The 21,853-nt window shown below is 37.1% G+C and overlaps 1 protein-coding gene across 5 annotated transcripts in view; it reads right to left on the bottom strand.

Annotated features, from left to right (window-relative positions):
- Positions 1 to 21,853, bottom strand: part of NEK7 (NIMA related kinase 7) — a 61,877-nt gene that overhangs the window by 14,081 nt on the left and 25,943 nt on the right. For all 5 annotated transcript variants that reach the window (XR_001877709.1, XM_017832929.1, XM_017832932.1 and 2 more), the window contains 4 exons: positions 21,515 to 21,577; positions 20,855 to 20,965; positions 8,887 to 8,995; positions 6,564 to 6,671 (listed from right to left, as the gene is read on the bottom strand). Coding sequence is in view for 4 of the 5 variants with exons in the window: in XM_017832929.1 (XP_017688418.1) it covers positions 6,564 to 6,671; positions 8,887 to 8,995; positions 20,855 to 20,965; positions 21,515 to 21,577 (391 nt within the window). In the remaining variant the exon portion in view is untranslated. The remainder of the gene's footprint in view (positions 1 to 6,563; positions 6,672 to 8,886; positions 8,996 to 20,854; positions 20,966 to 21,514; positions 21,578 to 21,853) is intronic.

Raw genomic sequence — 21,853 nt, 5'->3', positions numbered from 1 at the left:
CAGTTTTCCGGGCTGAAAAATATTTTTCATCTTCTATTTCTCATTTTGCTACACATATAATTTCAAGTCTTATTTATGACACTTCAGTTTGACATAAATACATGAAGTAGATATCTATTTCATCCAATACTGCCTTATTTTCACTACTGATACCTCATTACCAGAACTATTCAGTTGTAGAATACTTTCAATTTTTGCTTTTAGAGAAGCTCAAAAGTAGTAAGTTTCTCTTGAAGAGAACCTAGGGAACATACTAGACACACACACACATCCCTGCTTCTGTTCCAAGCTGTTATCACTGGCTAGAAACAACAGCTAGAAATTCTCTTCGATGGGTTGAATTTCATTATTTGTTTTGAAAGTTGTCTGTTCTTCCTTCTGAGAATATAAAGATCTGAAAAAGCTGCTTTTGAAATTAATAACAGCTGGAATTCAAACAAAGCCTGAAATCCAGGACCTTCAGATATGAAGGCAGGAAAACCTGTTAGCACAGCAGACGTTGACGTTCCCATAAGTGACTCAGCCATTTGCTGCAGGACTCAACTCCACGAGGGCTTTTCAGCTCACAAACCTGTGCCTGTCCCAGCTTAATCCTGCCTGAGAGCTGTGGGCTCTGGAGACATCTGCTCTTGAAACACAGCATTCACTAGGACTGCCCCAGAGTTAATTTACATTGGACACTCCAGGACATCCCTCCTCTTGATTTTAATCAAATTCTGCCCATCTTTATTACTTGGAAGAGAGAAATTCTGAGAGATGTTTCAGCTCTGTAAAAAAATGCCATTACAAAAAAAAAAAAGTATCTGAGTGATGCATTCTTAAATGACTGAGCAATAAAAAAAAAAAGTTATGAAAAATAAGGACAGTAGTAACTTTGGTGCATTGTTTCTGAACCTTCTCCCTGTATCCCCCAAAATGACTGCCTAACAGCAAAAAGAGTCACAGATCTATGTAGAATTTTACTTCAGTTTTATTTGGAATATGTTCTTAAGCACTGAATGCTGATGATGAAAACCAGTTGAATTCTGTCAATGCAATGTAAGTTGATTTTATTTTGAAACCAAACACCCTGCAACACCAGAGATTAAAATCAGCACTCTCACTACAAGCTACAAAAATTAAGAGTATGAAGCCCATAGTACTTTATTTAACACAAAGATCTTGTAACACTTCTACACTTCTGCATAGATGAAGCTAATTCAGAATTGATCTCTGTGTGAATGTTAGAAATGGAGATACAGTGAATACGTAAGTAATTCCACATGTGAGTAATCAGGTTAATAGCTTTAAATTATCGGATAGATAATTTTACTCTAATCATTTCCAAACGTTAAAGGTTTTGCTCTGACAAGGTGCCTTACCTTTCTTAGGGAGTTAAGGTGGAGGGAGAAGTACTTTCCTACTTGAAAGGCCCAGCTCAGACAGGGAAACCCTGTACCACCTTATCTCAGGTCAGGTCACTGCTGCTGGTAACCCATAATTTCAACTGATCTCCTTCTCAGCAGACAATACTGAAAATCCACATAAACTGAGAATGTGCTCCTGTAACGTAGGCAAGGACAGAGGTCCCCAGATTGTATCCTACAATGGATCTGTCCTGCTAAATATTTTGGGGTGGACCCCCAGAAAGCAGAGACTTTGCAACCCCTCTCCTTCAGTGCTGGGCTGAGGAATCACTGCAGCTCTAAACTGAGATTGCAAGTGATCAAGAGCTTAAAAGGAAAAAGGCTGGGGAAAAGCAACTCAAAATATTGGATTACTGCAGGAGACAGTCTCATGGGATGTTTGCATTCACTCAAGAGAGGAATGGTCAAGAGGAATGGTTCTTTTCACCGTGAAAGAATATACAGGCAGATGGGTAGACTGCAACAACAAAACTACCAGAATATCCGAAGCAACCCTGTTTTCTAATGTATCAACAGCAGTACTTTAAAGGGTGTTTAATGACAGATATCTTAACATTGGAAACTGTAATTAAACAACATTTGGCATGACACAGCTTTCATATTTTTATTATCCTTAGTGTTTTACTTCCCCGTTGCATTTATTTTCTTTAACACCCCAAGGACTTGTGAGCTTGGACACCTCTGAAAAATTTCAGCTGCATTTTGCACCCATTAATTAATACACTGGTTTCATATATTCTGATGCTTTGTTTGCAGAACTCATCTAACAACAAAAAATAGGTTTAATAGTAATCTGGTTGTTCACTGGTTCCAGCAGCAGTGCCTTTGCTGCTCTGAGATATCACACAAGTAGCTGGCAGTGAGTAATGTGCTAGAAAGAGGCTTCACAGAAACCACAGGGGGCAGCTGAAAACAGAGGTTTGAAGGTTCATAGTCTACCAAAAGCAAAGGTAATTTTAACCAGTAGCTCTGGGAAGCCTGCTGATACATTAGGGGTCTGATATGACTGTGAAAGATTGATGATAGTGAAAAGGAAGAACAAATGTTACCATTTTACAGCATTTAGCCTAGCGTAACACCTTCACTGCAATGCAGCCAGAAGCCCCTGATGACCAACTAGTGAAAGGAATTGAAATTACCTATGTTAGTCATGGAATCACAAAAACAACTTTAAGATTCAGACATCATTACTACTTGTAAGCTGTTTTTTAACAGAACATGACACTAAAGATTCATAATTCTGACATTCAGGAGCTACTGAAAGCACTGCAATGATCCTCTTAACAGGGTGAGCAATCTAGGGACATCGCTGTGCTGCTGGCAAGCAACTACCACTTGCAATTGTACATTATGTTTCCTTCCTGGATTGGTTTTTTGTGTTAAGTGAAATACAGCATCCCAACAGCATAGAGATTGGCAACTTCCTGACTTCATTTACTCCTCTGAAGATACAGAAGTGGGATAATACAAGAAAAAGACATAACCAATTGAGATGCCTATATTTTTAAGAAGAAAATTGGTAACTTTAGTGTTCAGTTCCCCACATTTGCACATCTCTGATAATCTGCAGGTCTGAAAAGCAAACTCCTTTAAAATGGCTGAGGTCAAATAGAGTGCTTCCTCAGAATATGCTGCTGCTCTGGAGCTCCCTCCCTTTAAAGATACTGTAGATCCAGAAAATGTTGATTCTATACAGAAACTTTCTGCTATTGGGAGAGGGAATGGACATAATGGTGGTTAATAGGGAGCAGGAAGTTGGATTTGAAGGATCACAGGCAAAGAATCCATCATGAAGAAGGGAGTTATAAACAATCCATCTTATTACCTGCATAAACACGTAATTCACACCGCAGTTGAGCTGCAGTCTGTTCACTTAAGAACTGAGTGCATCAACAAGTGGAATGAAATGCAGTAAATAGGTCTAAATACTATCAAGCTGGGAGAGAAATCTGCCTGGAAAATGTTAAATCTACTCATACAAAACAATGTAATGGCTGACTCAGAAGGGGTTTATCAACCTATAGCTTTAAAAAAGGCCAACCACTGACACAACAAATTCTCTAAGACATGGCACTTCACAATGTGGTGTAGTGGGCATGCTGAAGGTTAGGCTTGAGGGTCTCTGAGATCCTTTCCAACCCTAATGATTCTGTAATGTTTCGGGTTTTGTGCATGTTTAATACAGGTATAGGAGACTTCCAAGTCAAGGGCTCATCTTCAGCTACAGATACAGGACCTAAAATACCACACTTATCCAAAGTAATTCTGCAACCTAGCCCACATTATGAAAATATTTTAACTACAGAAGTCTATCTATAAACATCTTAGGTTATTTTATAATGGAGCATTGTACCAGCACAGCAATTTATCTTCAGCTTTCAAACTACTGTAAGAGATCTCTGTACCTAAAATAAGATCTGCTTTAATACAACTTCTTTGATCACTGCAATTAAACTGCTGCAGATTTCCCTGCCAGCCTTTTTGTACACTAAGGGTGCAGCTTCTCAGAAGGGTTTGGTATCAAAGTGGAGTTTATTCACAGAATGGTGCTGCACACCACCACCTCAGCACACCCTCTGCTGGGTTAGAAATCCACACACAGGAGGAAAGGAGAGTAAAGGAGAGTATTTGCACATATTTTCATGAGGTATTTTATTCCCCACAACCGGCATGAGTTTATAGTTAAATCCCTCATAACGCAGCTCTGTGCTTGGGACAGCAGCATCACGGAAATGACAGAACTTGTCAAACCAAGAAGAAACACCGCAATTCAATACAGATGATCCTTTGCATTCAAGCATTTTAAGAAGATTGCAGATCTGCTGCTTTGCCCTGCAAGAAGGTATTGACATCCTGGTGGCAGTGCCTGCCTGGACAGCACACTGTGCAGCTTTTATAGCACAAGCACAGCAGAGAACTGAAGTGATTCTTTTTGTAACTGAAACACTGACATATGGACTATTTTTACATCCACTGAATGGCTAAAACAGAATGTTTGCATGTTTCCATGAGCTGGCCTTAGAACTGCCATGTCTCTGAAGAGTGTAAGGCCTGGCCTTCAGCCATTAAAACAACTACAAAAAAACCCCTAACAGTCACAGGGAAAGGAATATGAAGCCTTTGTTGAACCATATTCCCCTTTCTAACGTGAAGTCTGCCGAAAACAAGAAATTCTGTCATGTTTGTATGCAATCAACAATACTAAATGCCTCCTTTCCCTTTGCACTTCTGGAAGAAAGATTTCCTATTTTCAAAAAGGTATAGAAAAATCTACCTCTTGATAAGGCTGTATAGAAAGAGTTAAGAATATGAACAAACCCTGTCCAGCTCAGTTCATTTGTTTCAAATGGACCATTGGTAAGTATTCTAATTAAATCAGTATTATTCATAATTAGCAGTTAGAAGCTGTACCTAATTAAAATTTTAGTACATTTCTTTATCTCTGAAAGCCTGAATCTAGTTTGCTACTGAAATTTTTATAAAGCCTGTAAACAAGTATAAATTGCTACACATATGTTTGTAATTCACTGGGTTTTGTGCACCAAAGGTTTATAGAATCATAAAAAGGTACAACTTCGAAAGAAATTTCAAGAAAACCAGCATCAGAAACTGCAGAAGAAATTAATTTTAAGAAGTGGTCTCTGTTAGTGACATGATAAATCAGAGTCACTCTCCCCTGTAGCCTAAGTTAACAGCTGAAACAAACCTTTTTCCTAGGCTGAATTCTGACATTAGATCATAATTAAGAGTGAAATGGGAAAAGAGGAGACAGGGAAAAAAGAAAAAAAATAGCAGCTCCTCCACCAGGACGCAGCACCCAACATTAGAAACAAAGCTGCCATCCTCCCACCCCCTACTCCCTGGGCAATTCTTCATCTGTAAAAGAGGATCTTTAAAGGGCTTGGGGGTTTTACACTGTTTTTAACTCTGGCTCAGTCTTCAGCTTTTTAAACTTCTAGCTCAGTCTTTGCAATCATTCCCCTGCCACGAGCCAAAATAATCCAGAGTTGAGGCAGTTTGTTCCTCTAACTTCCTGACTTCTGCCTCAGAACACAAATCTAACTCTCCCACCCTCACTGTGGACTTCTGCCTTTTTTGTGAGCTCCTGATCCACAGATTAGGATTTACATCTCCCTCTTCACATCTTTTGTCCATTTGCAGACAGTAGCAGGACCCAACTACGAGCTGATCTCCACAGTGCTACCAGAGATGCCCACTGGGTTATGAGGGCAGCACGAACAGCAGCACTTGAGATAAAACGCTGCCACGTCCTCATATCAGATCTTCAGTGTGGAACCCAAGCACATTTCCAGTCTGGTCTCACTACTTTGCTGTCTTCTCTCTCTTTTTTTATTAATGCAAGATTGCACATCTGTGTCTGAGGTTCACCTCAGTCCTATTAAGATCTCAGCAGTTACTGGTTTTCACTATGCCACTACCGGTATGCCCCAAACATGGTAAAAAACAGGAAGGCACAAAGGAGTGACCAAAGGCTTTCAGGAACACAGGGAAGTAACAATCAAAAGTTTCCCTTCTAAAATATTTTTTTCAGCTGTTAACACAGGTATCACCCACACCTCGAATATGGTACAAACATGCCAAACATCAATCCTCTCTTCTTCCATGTTCTACTGGTAACTGGGAAAACTTAAATTAAGAGATAAGGATAAACATGGCATATTTTAATCTGGGAAGTCTGCTATTTCATAGTCTAATTAGAAACCTCAACATCTGAAAAAAAAACAATTCTTTTGTGTCCTCCAATGGCTCTAACATAAGCACTGCAAGTATTACTTTACCATTTTTAGGAAACACTTGTTCAGAGGCAGAAATGTACATTAGATGATTCAAACTAAGCGGGGGGAAAACCCAGTGAGCTGTAGTGCTGAAAGTATTACCTCAGTACTTCTTTCCTCAGTACTTCACAGCTTTTCTGTATTTGTCCATGGTGCTGACCACTTTTATTATTATTATTATTATTATTATTATTATTATTATTATTTTTATTTAAGAAGACCTTTATGACCACATTTTTATTATTGTTTAAGAACAGCTTCAGCTGGATCTAACTGTTTTCTTCCTCCTCTTGAGTGGGCACATGTAAAAAAAAAAAAAAAAATCTACCTGTCCAACACCTGTACCTCAGAGAAAGCTTACCTAAAGAATGTGCAGCTGTTGTTTTGGAGCTGAAAAATCGACCAAGTCCAAGGTCTCCAAGCTTTACTACTCCTGTAGCTGTAATGAACACATTTGCTGGCTTTATATCTGAAAGAAAAATAAAGTAAATTTAAAAGTCACAGTAAGGTCGCAAGAAAAGCTACTGCTCTAATAACAGACCAAAAGAAGATTTTATTTACAGCTAATACTGGTAAAATTTAATGGTGGTGTTCAGAAAGAATGAGTCTGGAATTTAGAACTTCAGCTACTTTAACAGTACAAACATTGCTCAAGCAAGAAAATCAAAAGCCATGGAAAATATTTTCAAAAAAACCCAAGCAAACAAACAAACCAAACCCCAACACTCAAAGCCAAACAGTAGATATAAGGCAGCTCATTACTACTTTATATAAGCTACATAGAAGGTCTTGCATTGGAACTACAGAACCTCTTATTATGTCTAAGTAACAGCACAGAAATGTTTTCAAGTAGTGTAAAAGATTTTTCATCACTTTTGCTGTTCATATAAACCACAGTGACATGATGTTATTCATTTGAAATAGGTAACTGATTCTCTAATAGCAGGCATTAAAAAAAAAAAAAGCAAGTTTTACTCAGGAGAATGGTTATTTGCACTCGTCAATGGAACTGGGCTAATCAAGTAGAAACAAAGAAAAATAATGATGTATACCCTAGACAGTTATTTTTCACAAGTAATATTCAGTTTAAGTTTTAATCCAGTCCCTTAGAGACAACAGCACAGACTTTTATTTTATGGTTTTTAAACAAGGTACCTATCCTGTTTCTAAATAAATTGACCTGTTATTTGTTTGGGAAGGGAGTCTAGCTCATACTCAGCTCAAGAGCAATGCACTGTGGCTCCAAACTTGAAGAAAATCACTTCAGTTGTATAAGAGGGGATTACAGTTTGCGTAAATATGGGTAGAGTGAAAGGAATGGTTAATAACCCTTCAAACACCAGTGTTTTCAGGTTCCCAACAAAAGAGTTACAAAACCTTGTAAGCTTTAGAGAACAATACAGAAGCAATTATGTTACGCTGCTATCTGATCTAGTTTTCAGGAGTTTGGATCACCCTTTGTGTAACAGTCCAACATGGACACAGCTAAACTTAAAAATAGCTTTAATTGTCATTGGTTTTGGTGTGTAACCATGGAATCATTAGATTTGCCACAGGTTTGCCAGAAGCTTCAAAGTTAATATTTCATTTTAAGGAACTTAAAATATCCTTTTGGTTTTGAGTTTAGTCCTAAAAAGCAATAAAGGAAGATACCTGTACCCTATGGAAAGAATCTGTAATTTTATGTCCTGTTATTTGTATCATTTGCACTTGCAGGCATCTGTACAAACGCATAAAGAAAAAAAAAAAAAAAGGAGAATCACAAGGGAAAGCTGTTTACAGGGGCAGGGGCATCTAAGCTGATCTGCTGAAGGGTGCAAGATTTCTAGCTGCAAATGACAAAACCCAGCAGAGAACAAGGGGCTGCTGCCTTCAGGCAGCTCTGCATCCCAGCAGAAGGAAGCCACCAACCTAAGACATTCAATTCCCCCTGAACCCAATGAGACAGCTCACATACAAGTCAACAACCAGAGGGATTTCCAAGGGGAAAAAAAATTGTACATCTGAGAAGCAGATGATCTGTTTTCCTCGACTCAGAGTTACAAGGTAGAATGAAGACAATACACAGAAGACAGCAGTACAGAGGTCTAAAATGGGTCAAGGAGGTTCAGTACCTGACAGATAGCTGCCAACTACAAGGGCTGTTGGGACACAGTACCTGACACAGAGATAGGGTTAGTGGTAGTGGAGAGGAGCAGACAATTAGAGAAAACACTCAGAGCTGCACATAATCCAGTAGATAAGGGACTGGAAGAAGGGCCTGTACATCACCATTCGGCATGGCAGGAGGCAAATACTTTTGTAAGACAACCAGGAGCAAGAGGTGGAAAGAATGGCTGTGCAAGAAGGCAGGTAACAACAGCTGCGTGAGACAGGGGGCAAATACAGAAGAAAAAGAACAGGACAGAAAATAAGAGCCAGAAAAGTCAAGTAGCACGTGGCAGCATCTCCACCACTTACAGAACTATCACTTCTTTTGAAAACTTGGTTATCACAAGCCATGGTTGCAAACAAATGCCTACCACAACAAATGTACAACCACAAACTTCTGTCACAGTTTTCCATTACTTATAAAACGTTACAGAAACGTACATTGTGTCAGCTGTCAAAATTGATTCCAACCAGCTTAATTCTCACATAGTAAAAGGTTTAGTAAAGACAAATCATCTTTGATCCTGTATTACCTCTATGCATAACACGACGAGAATGCATATGTTCCAAGGCACTGCAAAGCTGAACAAAGTACTTCCAAACTGTTCTTTCAGGAATCAGCCTCTTCTGTTTCTTAAAATGCTTAAAGAAAAAAGGATGGACAGCAAATATTAAAAATTAAAACTTGCATAAAATGACTGGAAAAAGACTAAAAATCCTTTATTTAAAAAAAAAACTAATACAAGAGGCTCACAACCTATTGAGAAAGGTTTAATAAAATTTCTTGATACAGAAAGCTTTTCCCTTAAATATTAATACATGTATCATCAATGTATGTGTTTAGTCAGTTCACACACAGAGCTACAAATAACACTAATGCAATAAAACTGCTATCCCAAAAAGGGATTTAAACAGTATTTTCCAATCCTCATTGCTGGATTAATGGGGTCAGAATAGTCTAGCATGAAGTGGATACAGAACAAATAAAGGTCAGATATAAAGATATGTGCCACAGAACTTCCTAAACTAAATACTTCCTTACACCAACACTGATTTCCATACCCTCGTTTTCTAAATAAAAGAAAAACACAACAGTAGTGACACACAGTCACAAAGATCATGTAAAAAGGGTTGATTAGATTAGTCTTACAAACTTTTGCAATACATAAAAGGAGACTAAAGGAACTGATTTCTGCAAGTTTCACAGTGATCTAACTCCTGTTCAAATACTTTCCATCCTGTATAAAAAATACCATTACTGATCACTGGTAACACTTCAATGGCCTGTTAAAGCTTACGAGAAACAAATATGCTCTGTTACACACATCTTCTCCAAATATTATATTCAGGAACTGGAACCACAGTCCTCCAAAGACACAAACTGAAAACCTGGAATTCAGCCAATGCTAAAATGTACAAGTTTAATAATTATAAATTTTGCAGCTAAAGGTAAGAAGACTGACAAATTGTTGCTCATTTAGCCTTTCTTTTTAAAGAAACTGTAATATGTTAGATTTTAAACACATGAAGAAAATACCTACACATTAATATTAGCAAAATTTTAGATGTAAAGCAAAGCACTTATATGTATCTTAGTGTGGGTACACACACACACACTTCACACTCATGCACACCCTAAGAAAGTTCACATAACAAACATTAGTTTGGAAAAATAAAAATACGTCCACATACTATGTTAAAATATGCTTGACAGCTGCATCTACACGTAAGAGACATGCAGGAGGATGAGAAAGATGGTTTTAAACTAGCTGTAGCAAAATGCATCAGCGATACAAAGGATCATAACATTCCACCAAAATGTTTTTAGCTATAGGGATTATTTCAAAATGCATTTTCATTTAAATGAGGCAAAGCATATAAATTACATCTTTAAATACAATTTTCTTTCAGTCTTGGACTGAATCCAAACAAACCCTGTGTATCTGTTCTCCCCATAGCTGGATTTGCATATCAGAGGATTGTTTGATGTCAACAGGAAGATGGAGACCAGGTTTCTTTTAATTTAAAAACAAATACACAATACATGTAAGTATGTGCACATGAAAGTATAGTTCCTTGATTTAAAATGCATCCTGAAATTATCATAATTATAACTACGTACTTTATTTAAATATTCTGAATTATTTTTTTTTTAACTTGAATGTAAGTACAAGCAGTGATGAAATGCCATTCACAAAATGTCTGAAATGGGAAGATTTTCCATTACAGATTTCCATTCCAATGTACATCAGTGTACTTTCCAAGTATTTATGTACAAGTTTTAACATTTTATTCACTTGCCATCTGTAACACTGTAGCTGACTGTGCACTAAAAAATTTGCTTCACTTGTTACAGAGCAAGGATGCAATATAAGTGTGTTAGATGTAGTCTCATTCTACTGAAGCCATTAATAATTTTGCAGGATAATATTAATCTCTTCCTGAAAGCATCAATATTATTACTTAACCCCACAGAATTTGTCTAAAGAGGACGGAGAAAAGCTGATACATTTGCTAACAATGTTTGTATTTTCGTCCCTTTTTACAGAATAACCGAACAGTTTCCTAATGAGAAAATGTAACTCTCCTTAATCTCTGATGGATTGCTAAAAGAAAAATAAAATATTCTCCAAATGTTTCTATCCTAGTGAAGTTAAACATAGCTGCCCTGTACCTGAAAAGCATACGCTGTTAAGTTTCTTGGTGGTATAAAAAAAAAAAAAAAAGAGTAAATGATAGATGGGGGGGAAAAGTTTCAAGTCAATATAAAAGCATGAAATAATATACTGAGTTTCTAAAGATGATGCTTTAAAGGTCAAATTCCAAAAGTAAAAATGACAGCAATTAGCAAATGGTTTTACCTAGACTTTACAGGCACAGTTCAGAGAATACCCAGGACTATGTTTGGACTTCATAAGAAACTTAAGGATTTCCTGCGGGTGAGTAGACAGTGAACGTAGACGATTTAAACACAACTAGAAATTTCAGATATGACTGCCTACATCTCAGTAACCATGCTTGGAAAAAATTTAGTATTCAGTTCTGATTTGGGTGTATCAGAGGATTTTACGGTGTGATTTACTCTGCTTTAGGCCTCATTGAATAGGGAAAAAAAAATAGGAATAAATTAAAAGAAGACAACCCAATGAGTGTTTAAGAAACAAACTGGACTAAAGAAAGCAAGACGTTTTATGAAATTCTCCTGATGACAGTTGATAATTTTGCAGAGTCATTACTTTAAAATAAAGAACAGAATTGTGAAACTGTCAAATAAACCCACAAGAATATATACCTGAATTTTTCACTGCACAGGCTGTTGCCTAGAGTTACCTTCTGAAAGACTATATTTGGGGGAAAAGTGAAATGAGAAAAATGATAAGACAGATTCCTTTTCCTTTCACCATTTGGTGAGACTCTAGATTGCATCATCTTGTTCTCATGACAAAACTTCACTTCTGGCTTCCAAAAATATAAAATGTAAGAGAGGGTTACATTTTATTGCATACACTTATCAGAACACAGTGATTCAACAACAGATACTAGTGGGAAGAAATCTGAACTTCAAGAGCAAAGTGATGCAAAAATTATTATTACACAGAATTTTCAAGTAATAAGTAATGAAGTTCTGGACCATTTCTGGCTGTGTTTCTTTGGGAGCCCTTTTTAATATGGATTAGCAGAAAGAACAGAAAGAGGAAAGAGGGGGTCAGGCAGCTGTAACAGGAAATTATGGAAGTACAACCAAGGGTTCTCACTCTGTGAATACAACAGAAACAAACCAGAACTGGCAAGGGCATGCAAGGCCAAGAAGACAGACCACTGAAGACAAACCTCAGCATCTCTGTATTTTGGAGACTCAAGTATATAGAAATTAATTACCTACTTAAGTCTTATTTTCTATTTAAAAACCTAGTACCAATGCATCATCACAGGAGTTTTGTCTGGCTCTGCTCTTCATGAATTCAGCTACCCATCTCTTTAGACCATGGTAAATTTTCTCCATTTTTCTTTGCTTTCTACGCAGAACAAAAATAGAACTTCCCACAACATCCTGATTCATTCACTCAATTTGATCACAGCGTGATCAAATTTGCCTACATTTCAAGAGCAGCAGCTGTCTCTTAGTTGTAAAAAGAGAACAAATACAAAAAAAAACCAAACCCAAGCTATTTGGCATCTACCAATTGAACATACAGAAAACAGCAAGTATTCAGCCAACAAAGTGACTAAAATGAAAATATTTACCTATTTCTTTTTCCAGCTTTTATTTACAGTCGCTTACATCTCCAGTTACTGAAGATGCCATACATTTACCTTTTCCCTTTAACGCTCCGCAAAAAAAGTGTTTCAAAAAACCAAATCTTCCTCTATTAGTCATCTCAGTACACAACAAACTTTACTTAATCCAGAGCAACAAAAGACTAAGACACAGGACAAAAACCAGCATATAAAATAATGGTACTAACAGAAGTACCTACAAGCATCAGAGGGACAAATTAGAATTAAACTGTGGTCTTTCTTTGAGGGGAAAAAAAAAAAAAAGAACACGCCACATGGACACCACAGAATTGAGATAGAAGCATCCTCTCAAACTATTATCACATACAGCTACTTACAAGAAATAATAAGCCTTGTAAAAAATGCAAGTAGAATTTTTCATATTTTCCATTTTAGTATGCATTCTTTCATGCTAATAATCAGACTGTTAATAAGACTCCTGGTTAAACTCAGATTTCTTAGAAAGCTCTGAACTAAGTCACTTTATATATATCTATTTTTATCCAACTTCCTCTGCAAGGATTCACATAATTTTTCCTTATCGAGCAGTCCACCTACAGTCACTCTGTTCCACCTAATGTTTTTGCTGACGCAAAAAAGCAAGAACATACAGTGTTCAGAAATTAAAGACACCTACTGAAATCAGATCTACTTGCAGAGCCACTAATAACAAATTTCCAATACTGCATCATTTTCCACGTCCCTGATGTTACCACTGAGTAGGGCTTCTTAAAACACACAGCCACATGTTTAAATTCAACAGTATTTATTTACATGCATCTCTCTTCAAAAATTCCCTGTAGGAAAACTGGTTTAGCATGAAGAAGGTGAAATTCATGCTTGAATCATTATTTCTACTTGCTAATAAAAAGCAATAGCATGACACAGTAAGTAAAGAGGCTATCATCTTAACTTTTTTCTCTCTACAAACAAGGCAGACAGGTTTGGTTTCTCTTCATTCTCAGCAAGTTTTTCATACTGCACAAACACTGACAGTGTGAATTTCTCAAACATAACCGTGGGAAAAATTAAAACGAAACTCCAAGTATTGTTTGCAGGACACTGCAAACAAGAAAAGTACCCTGAACTACTAATTTAATAAAATCTTTCAATTCTCCCTGCTCCTTAAAGCCTCACAGACAATTCACCATCAGTGGGCAAAGGAGGAGATGAAATCTCCAAAGCCTTTCTGCCCAGTTAGAGCTACTTGAACAGCCCACGTAAGTTAAATCGAGTTTCCTACCAATTTAACCTTTCACAGCTGAGTGATACCATTACTTTCCCTACATGTTCAGCCAGTACTTACACAATAGCTTCAGGTGTGATGCCTGTGAAGGGGACTGACCACAAGACAAAAGACTGTTGATAGTATAATTATTTTAGTAGAAAATCTGCCTGCTTATTCTTATTGTTCCAGTGGCAGACACAGACAATGGCCAACTCATAGAAAAACTAACAAGGCTGCCTGGCAATTACCCAGCCCAATTATCCCTCTGATTATGAACTGCAGGACCAGCCAGCTTTCATTCTGCCAGCACATGTATGTAACTTGCCAATGGTAAACTGCTGGCACTGCTCTCCCTGTGGTTACCTGTGGCTGACAGCAAAGGTGACAGCCCAGCACCTCTCAGACACCCCAATAACACACGTGTAGAGCAAAAGCTGACCAGAACCTGCTTTCCTACCTTGGCAGGGCTCTATGCCTTGACTTTTTAAGGCTTCGCAGCTCCATCTGCAGAGTGACCATTTCCCCCTCAGAACACCCAGCCCTGCCTTTTATACTTGCTGCACAGATAACATATATATGCAAAGCTGAATAAGGATGCACTATTTTTTTAATTATAGGGGGTTAAAAAAGTTTTGTAGTAGCTTTAAAAAAGATTAGTGGCAAAAATTAGCCTGACTAGTTCAAAGCCCCAAGCTCCTCCTTTAGGAAAAGGCACATAAAAATAGTTTAGCTTTGATCTGTAATTAGCACACTCTGTGTTACACTATCCTATTATATTACAGGCTTCTTCAAGCTACATTCTATCTTTTAAAGTTTTATTCAAAAATGAGTATGCAAAAAAGCTAACGTAAAAGTGATACAGAACACAAAAAAAAACCCAACCAACCAAACAAAAAAAACCACCCAACCACTGAGGAAAAAGATATTTTGAAGGTTTTAACATATATCAATGATGTGGCTCCAGCAAAGTGCAAAACTGGTCTATATTATAAAATATAACCATGTGCTCAATAAAAACACTTCAAATCAGGAGGTTTGGCATGGGAGTGGTGGTAGTGGGGTTTTCTGCTCTTTAAATTAAATCCAACAGTCATGGGGGAAAAATAAAGCAGATACTGTTGAAAAACAAAACAATCAGATTCCATGTTTTAAAATTTGCATCTATAGATCAAGATAAGTCAGTATGATGATGAGAAAAAAAAATACACAGACATGCAGAGAAGACTACTTTAAAAGTACTTTTTCTAGAATCACAATGTCAATTATCTGGACATAAATATATGTACGAGGAAAATTTCAGAATTAAAGCCACCATAACTTCTCCCCCTCGAGAGTGTGTGTGTGTGCATGCAGTTTTCAGTTCTGTTTTCTTTAGGTTAAAAGACCCTCTACTCTTTCATTCATGACACTCAGTTAATGAGCAGCTTGAAAATGTCTCTAGGCTTTATTTATTGTGCACTATTCAAACCCTATTATTAAATATAAGTTTCAGGGAGGGGAACAGCTTCCTGGTATGCATTATCGGAAAATCAAACTAATAAAATAAACTTTGTGAAGTTTATCTTCACAAATGGCCTTAGAAATGACGATGTAGTAATATTCCCATTTTACAGATTAGAACATGGGCAAAGAATTAAGATCAAAAGTGTTAATTAATTCTGGCACCAATTTAAGTACCTCCCTCTCAATGTACATACCTTTATGAAACAGTTCATCTTCAAAGCACGGTTTCCACTCAGAACTGATGAAGCTGTGAACGTTCAATACTTCTACAGATCAAGACCCAGAGTTTTTCCTTGATTGTCAGAAATACCAAACAAGCAATTACAATTCCCACCAAAAAGTAGTGGTTGAAGTGGTTTATACAGTATCCTTTAGGAACAGTACCAGTAAGTAAGGATGGTCTTTGGAAAAATCTTGTATTAACCACGAAACCTTTGTCTTTCAAACTCCCTGCCTTGGAAACGACCATTGTGGCAAAGAAGGCAGCATGGACACAATGATTTCTACACAGAGTAGCTGTACCCTCAACACTGAGTCACAACACATCCTGTTCCCAGCCAGTTCGAGTTATCCCATCCAGGCTCTCTCCCTGTTGGCAGCCCCTTTGTCTATCTCTAGGATCCTTGCCCAGTAAGTCCTGTTCACTGGCAACACATTAGCTCTTCTCTAATCTCCCTGTGCTCATCCCTAGTATTGGAAACCCCGTTTCATAGTTTCCCAGTCCAGTACTCTTATATTAATTCTCTTCCACTCCTCAGTCTACTCCTTGTGTCATAACTTTCCTGTCTACCTTCTCTCAAACACTGCAAACCAGCTCATAGAGGTGTACTTGTCGTCCTTATTCCCAGTCAGATCCTCTCTCTCTCCTCACTTAAGGATTACTTAGCTGTTTGTCCCAGTCTACTCCTGTCTGCCTCATCTTTTGTCTTCTTCACACTCATCTCAGATTACTCCCTTCCCCATTAGAAAGAATAAATACCCTCCAAGAGGCAGGAAAGCTTCAGCCCATCCAAAGCATCTGGAAAAAGCTATTTCTGGCAATGCCATTTCAGTCACCCATACTATAGGTCAAAGCACTGATAGCTACTCAGCTTGTAGGCAGTGCTGTCAGCACCAAGGGATGCAAAAGATTCAGACAGCTCTACACACACAGAAATTCTCCACTTGGCTACTTTGCCCCAGCAATTTCTGTTAAACACGCATGTTAGAAGAATTTATGTTTAGGTGAGTTTTCACAGCCATTATTGTAAGAAAAATCCCCTTTCCAAGTTTTACTTCTGTTTCAAGGCACAAGGGGATTAGAATACTTCAGATTCAATAGTTGCTAGATCTTAAAATGAAATGTTGGCATGAAATATTTTAGCACAAAATTGCTGTATTTTGACAAACTGAAAACCCACTCACACAGCTAAATATCTGGCAATCCTAGCAGCAAACAGTCCTGCTATACATGTGTGTGCATGGCAGAAAACACTTTCTGCAACACTGCCATTCAAAATACGCAGGAAACATCATTTTTCCCACCAGCCTTTCAAACAGGAACACCAACTATCTCCTACAACTGCTAAAGTTACAGGTCAATGTTGCTTCCAGTCTTTAAGCACTTAAAAAAGAGCAAGCTGCCCCTAAACGCAGCCCAGGCACACCAGTCAACCTCAGAGCAAGACGTTTAAAAAGATCCCACTGCTAATATATTTTGGCACGGGAAGGAGAGTCTGCATTCCAGACCATGTGGAGGGGAGACACTGCCTGTTGCAGTTTCATACAGTGAAGCCCAAATATCCACCACTGGTGAAACATCAGAATGATAATCAATGAGATTTCAAACAAGTCTAAACAGAGCTCCAGCTACTGCAAGGAGCTATTAAGATATGTATCAGCTGCTTGGAAAGAAGTGACTATCCCTGTATTTTGACTACCCTACAAAAAACAAGTTTAAGGACAAAGAACTCTCTGTTCCCAACTACAGAAACCTCAGGTATCAATATGAACTTCATGCTGATGAAAGGTTTTAGAATATTTGTCTCATTTTACCTAGCTAATTATAGTATGTTTATTTCTTTATTTGAAAGTTGAAAAAAATACACACAAAAAGTGACTTCTGAAGAGTGGGTGAAGTCCTAGGTGACATTTTGTAGAATTCAAGTTATTTTCCATCTATCTTGAGAAAGCTGGAAACATATTTTCAATTTTTTAGATGAAAGCTTTCATACTTGTTCCCAAAACATGTTTAACTTCCTTAAGATCTATATGACATATTCAGTTTAGAGTTTGCATTTTTTTTGATGCACTAAGATTATTTGCTGAAAGAACCTAAAACCTAAAAATATCTGCAGAAATTAAATAGACCTAGAAGTTTATTGCTGAGTTAAAGAAAAAAAACAACATTTTAGTGTCTTGATAATATCCCTTCTTACAAGTCTAATAACTTACACTTAATCTTAAATAATATGCTAATTATTCTGCAAGATAATTCAAATTCTCTTATTTCATCATCTTCAGGACAGACTTTACTAACTAGTTCTTTTTACTGAATTATTATAATGCATTTCCTTGATTAATTCAATTAGTAGATTCTTCTTTATTTGTGGCATTTTCTTTATCTAATATATCAACTGTTGCTTGGGAAAAAAAAAAATCCCAAACTAAAAAATCCACAGAAAATGTTCACCTTGCTTGTGGTAGAGGAGAACCATGACTAATACGAAAAGGGATCAAAGCCTCAAACCTGTCTTACAACATATTGTATTGCACAAGGAGGTGCTATTATGAGGTAACAACAGTTCTCATGAACTACCCTTAACCTTGGCAGCCACAGACTATCACAGGTTCCTCAGTAGAGACCACAGACACCAACAAACAACAGACCCTGAGCAACTGAGAAACAGAACAATAGTAAATAATTATTTACCCGTACAATTTTTGAGGTAATAGTATCCAGCAACCTAATTCACAGATACAGAAAATCAAGAATTTTCCCTTCTTTCACCATCCCCACACAAGGGTTACACTTCTAACTTGTGCTGAGGTTCAAGTTCTAGTGAAAAATCAACTGTGAGCCAAATGCAAGTATTTCCCCCTCACTGACGTCTGCCTCTCAGTGACTTGACCTGTCCAAGAATTCTAACAGGCCATTAAAAGCTGTATGGTAAGAAATCACCAATTTCAGATCCTCCTGCTTTTGAGAAGGGAGGCTATATTGAAACATCTCCCTGTGACAGAGGTAATTAAAAAAATAATTAAGGTAAAGTGGATTAAATCTGTGTATGTACATACATAAACACAGAGGCAGAGAGAACAGGAGATACCTCTGATTTCATTATGTGATATGCAAATGCCAATGCACAGCTGCTTTTTTTTTGGACATAGAACAGATTCTATGAATTCTATTAGAATGCATATGAATGCACCAAGTGATTTTCCTCAGTTGTCTACTCAATGAGGACAAAGAGAGTATTATTCACAGGTAACAAGAGGGATGATATAAAAGCTGGGCAGCAAGGATGTGGTTCATTAAGAGAAGAACTAAAGAATTCATTAAGGTGCACTGTGAGGCACAGCAGCCTTGTAAGTATTCTCTGATGTGCCAATAAAGTCATAACAAATACCCAGTAAACTAGTTAAGTAGTTTTCCCTCACATTAATTTTGGTTTCAGTGTCATTCAAGCTGTGGTCATTTACAATTTCAAAAACATACTTGATCCCTTCTACAAATCACACAAGGAGCCTGATACCCAAACACTCTTCTGGGAGTGTCTCAACATTTTCCAACAAACTCAGAACAGCATTCTAGCAAGAACACTGGAAACCAAAGCATGGCTTGTCTTAACACAATATAGTTATTTACTGTGGTAGTGTGACAGGCAGCCACACTTCTAGGAAGTTTCCATACCATTATCATTTATTTTTCAAGCAATTTTTAAAATACTTGTTTAAGAAGATGCTACACAACTGGAGTGCCCCACATTTAAACTCACATCGTCAAAGTAATCTACCAAATCATTTCCTCCACCAGCAGCATGAAGACAGAGTGCATTGTGACACCTCATACATATTTAATAACAGCCTGATAGGCTGTCATTAACATCAAACAGCAATCTAAGTCTGCTACATTAAACATGATCCCTGTGTTAAGAGGACAACCACAAAGTGCCTCCAAGATCGATCCTGTAAGAAATACCCACCGACTTGGACAAGGTATAATGAGGCCAACTGCACTGAAAAAGCCACACACCAGATCTAAAATTAAATAATAAAAAAAAAAAAGCAAGGGAAAAAGAAAAAGCTTCAATGGGTCATAAGACCAGACATGCCATAAGGCAATCTGTCACAGAGCACTCATATTAATAACTGTTGTGTCAAAACTGAACATTCAAAAGAAAAGACAAACCTTCCTTTATGTTTTATGAAATGTAAGCCCACAGAATTAATAATTTATGAGATGAAGAAAAATATCACGTTTGGCTATAAATATTAACAGACGCTGTCAACCTGCTTAGAACTAAATTTTGACTGTCCTACCTTACAATTATCAACTTAGAAAGGAATATGCTTCAAAAGCTCAAAAACAAAAAAAATTTTTAAAAAATCGGTATGAAAGTCATTAATGAAGAAATTAACATTCTCTATTCATGTAGCAAAACAGCATAACTTTGTTCTGTGCCCGGCTGCTGCTGAGTCAACACTCATTGACTGGCACTGTTTGTGTCCAGAGTGATGGTGTGCTCTGTTGACAGCAATAACATGGTGTGCAACAAGAAAGTACCCCAAAAGGACATGCTAAACCCAAGATCCAGTGGAAAAAGGGAAAGGAAAGAAGGGAAGTAGTTGTCAGACAACAAAGAAAGATTAAAAAAGGCAGTTAAAAGTTAGTATAAGTTTGAGAATACAAAAGTTTATAGAATGGGTCTTGGATAAATGTTTCTCATTAGCTAAAAACAGGCATTTAAGAACTTCAAAAAAGCGCAATTAACCCATAATGCACAACCACATATCAGTAAGCTCACTGCATGTGATGCCAAACAAATACAAAACATATTTTCAGAGTGGTTAGCAGTTCAAGTTAAAGATCTAGAAGACACTTCTGCCACACATCAGTTATTCTCTGCTTCCATACTATTACAGAGAATAGAATATTGGAACACAAAACAACTGTACCAAAAAAATCAGGAACGCCGTTAAAACGTATTGTTCTAAATGGTGGTGACAGTGCTTTTCTTTACAGGCTTTTTTTTCTTCTCCCCGGTACTAGTATAACTTCAGCCTACTTATGTCCCCATCTGCACTTACATTCTGGGCAACAGTGTTAAAAATACTTACAGAAGCATCAATACTGGGCATATATTAAAAAAAACCAAGTCAGTCTAAGCACTCCATTTTGCTCTACAGTTCCCAACATTTTCACTGCATTTCACCCACTGATGAGCATGCAGAATGAAAAGCCCAAGTTGAACATTACAAGCTCTTACTTTTTTTAAAAAGTTAATCCCTACCTTTATCATTCTAGAGAGATCTCCAGCATCTGCTAATTCCAACACTATGTTCAGCTCATTGTCTTCAATGAACGAGGCATAATATTTAATTACATTTGGATGATTCAGTTGCTGAGAAAGCAAAAAAATAATTCACATTTTAGCGTAGAGTACACTGTATTTATTAAGACTGACACAAACATTCTTATTTAGGCAAACAAAACAACCCCTAAAATCTATTTCACTATGATACAAATTACAAAAATTATACATTTACAAGAAGGATTTACAAATACTTTACAAGAACATGATGGCATTTTAGGATCAACATGACGACTGACATTACAATTTTAGAGGAATTTTGCTTCCATGTATAATAGCCAATAGCGTGCTAAACTGTTATCTGAAACAGCAAAGTCAATTTTGAAAAGCAGGATTTTACTGTACGTAGGACACAGTTGTTCACAATATTGCAGTTTTGGCATAAATTTCTACTTAAAAGCATTATTCATTTTTTCTATTACTACTCAATGTTAATTTTTAAAATAATAAAGATCACAAAACTGTTCAAGTGAGGCTTATAGAAACAGTATGCAAACAACAGTGGACACTTTACGTATGTCTATGAAAAACTTAATATACTGTGATGATGGCTCCACATTTTTTAAACAAATCTTTTACCTTGAGAAGATCTATTTCTTTGATGCAGTCAGCACGAGCTTTGGCATCCATCAAATCAAATATCTAGGCACAAGAGAGAGAAGATTTTTATTAAGTGATAAAAATAAAGCAAATTATCATTATTTCACAGCATCCATAAAGCAACTTGAATTATGCGTTCCATGGCAAGAGGTAATATTACAGTATGAAATATTTTTCATGACCTGATGCACTGATTTAGTGCTGTGGCCATTCTTTTAGCCCCCTCATAGGAAACAAGTTCATTTTAAGTAAAACTTTTCCAGTTACTTAATTGCCACCTCAAACACAGAGGAATAATTCAGCACACTTCCTTATACG

This window comes from Lepidothrix coronata, unplaced genomic scaffold (assembly GCF_001604755.1).
Source record: "Lepidothrix coronata isolate B3197 unplaced genomic scaffold, Lepidothrix_coronata-1.0 Scaffold209, whole genome shotgun sequence".
Taxonomy (NCBI): Eukaryota; Metazoa; Chordata; class Aves; order Passeriformes; family Pipridae; genus Lepidothrix; species Lepidothrix coronata.
The sequence above is the reverse complement of the archived record's forward strand: the minus strand, read 5'-3'. Positions and strand labels throughout refer to the sequence as shown.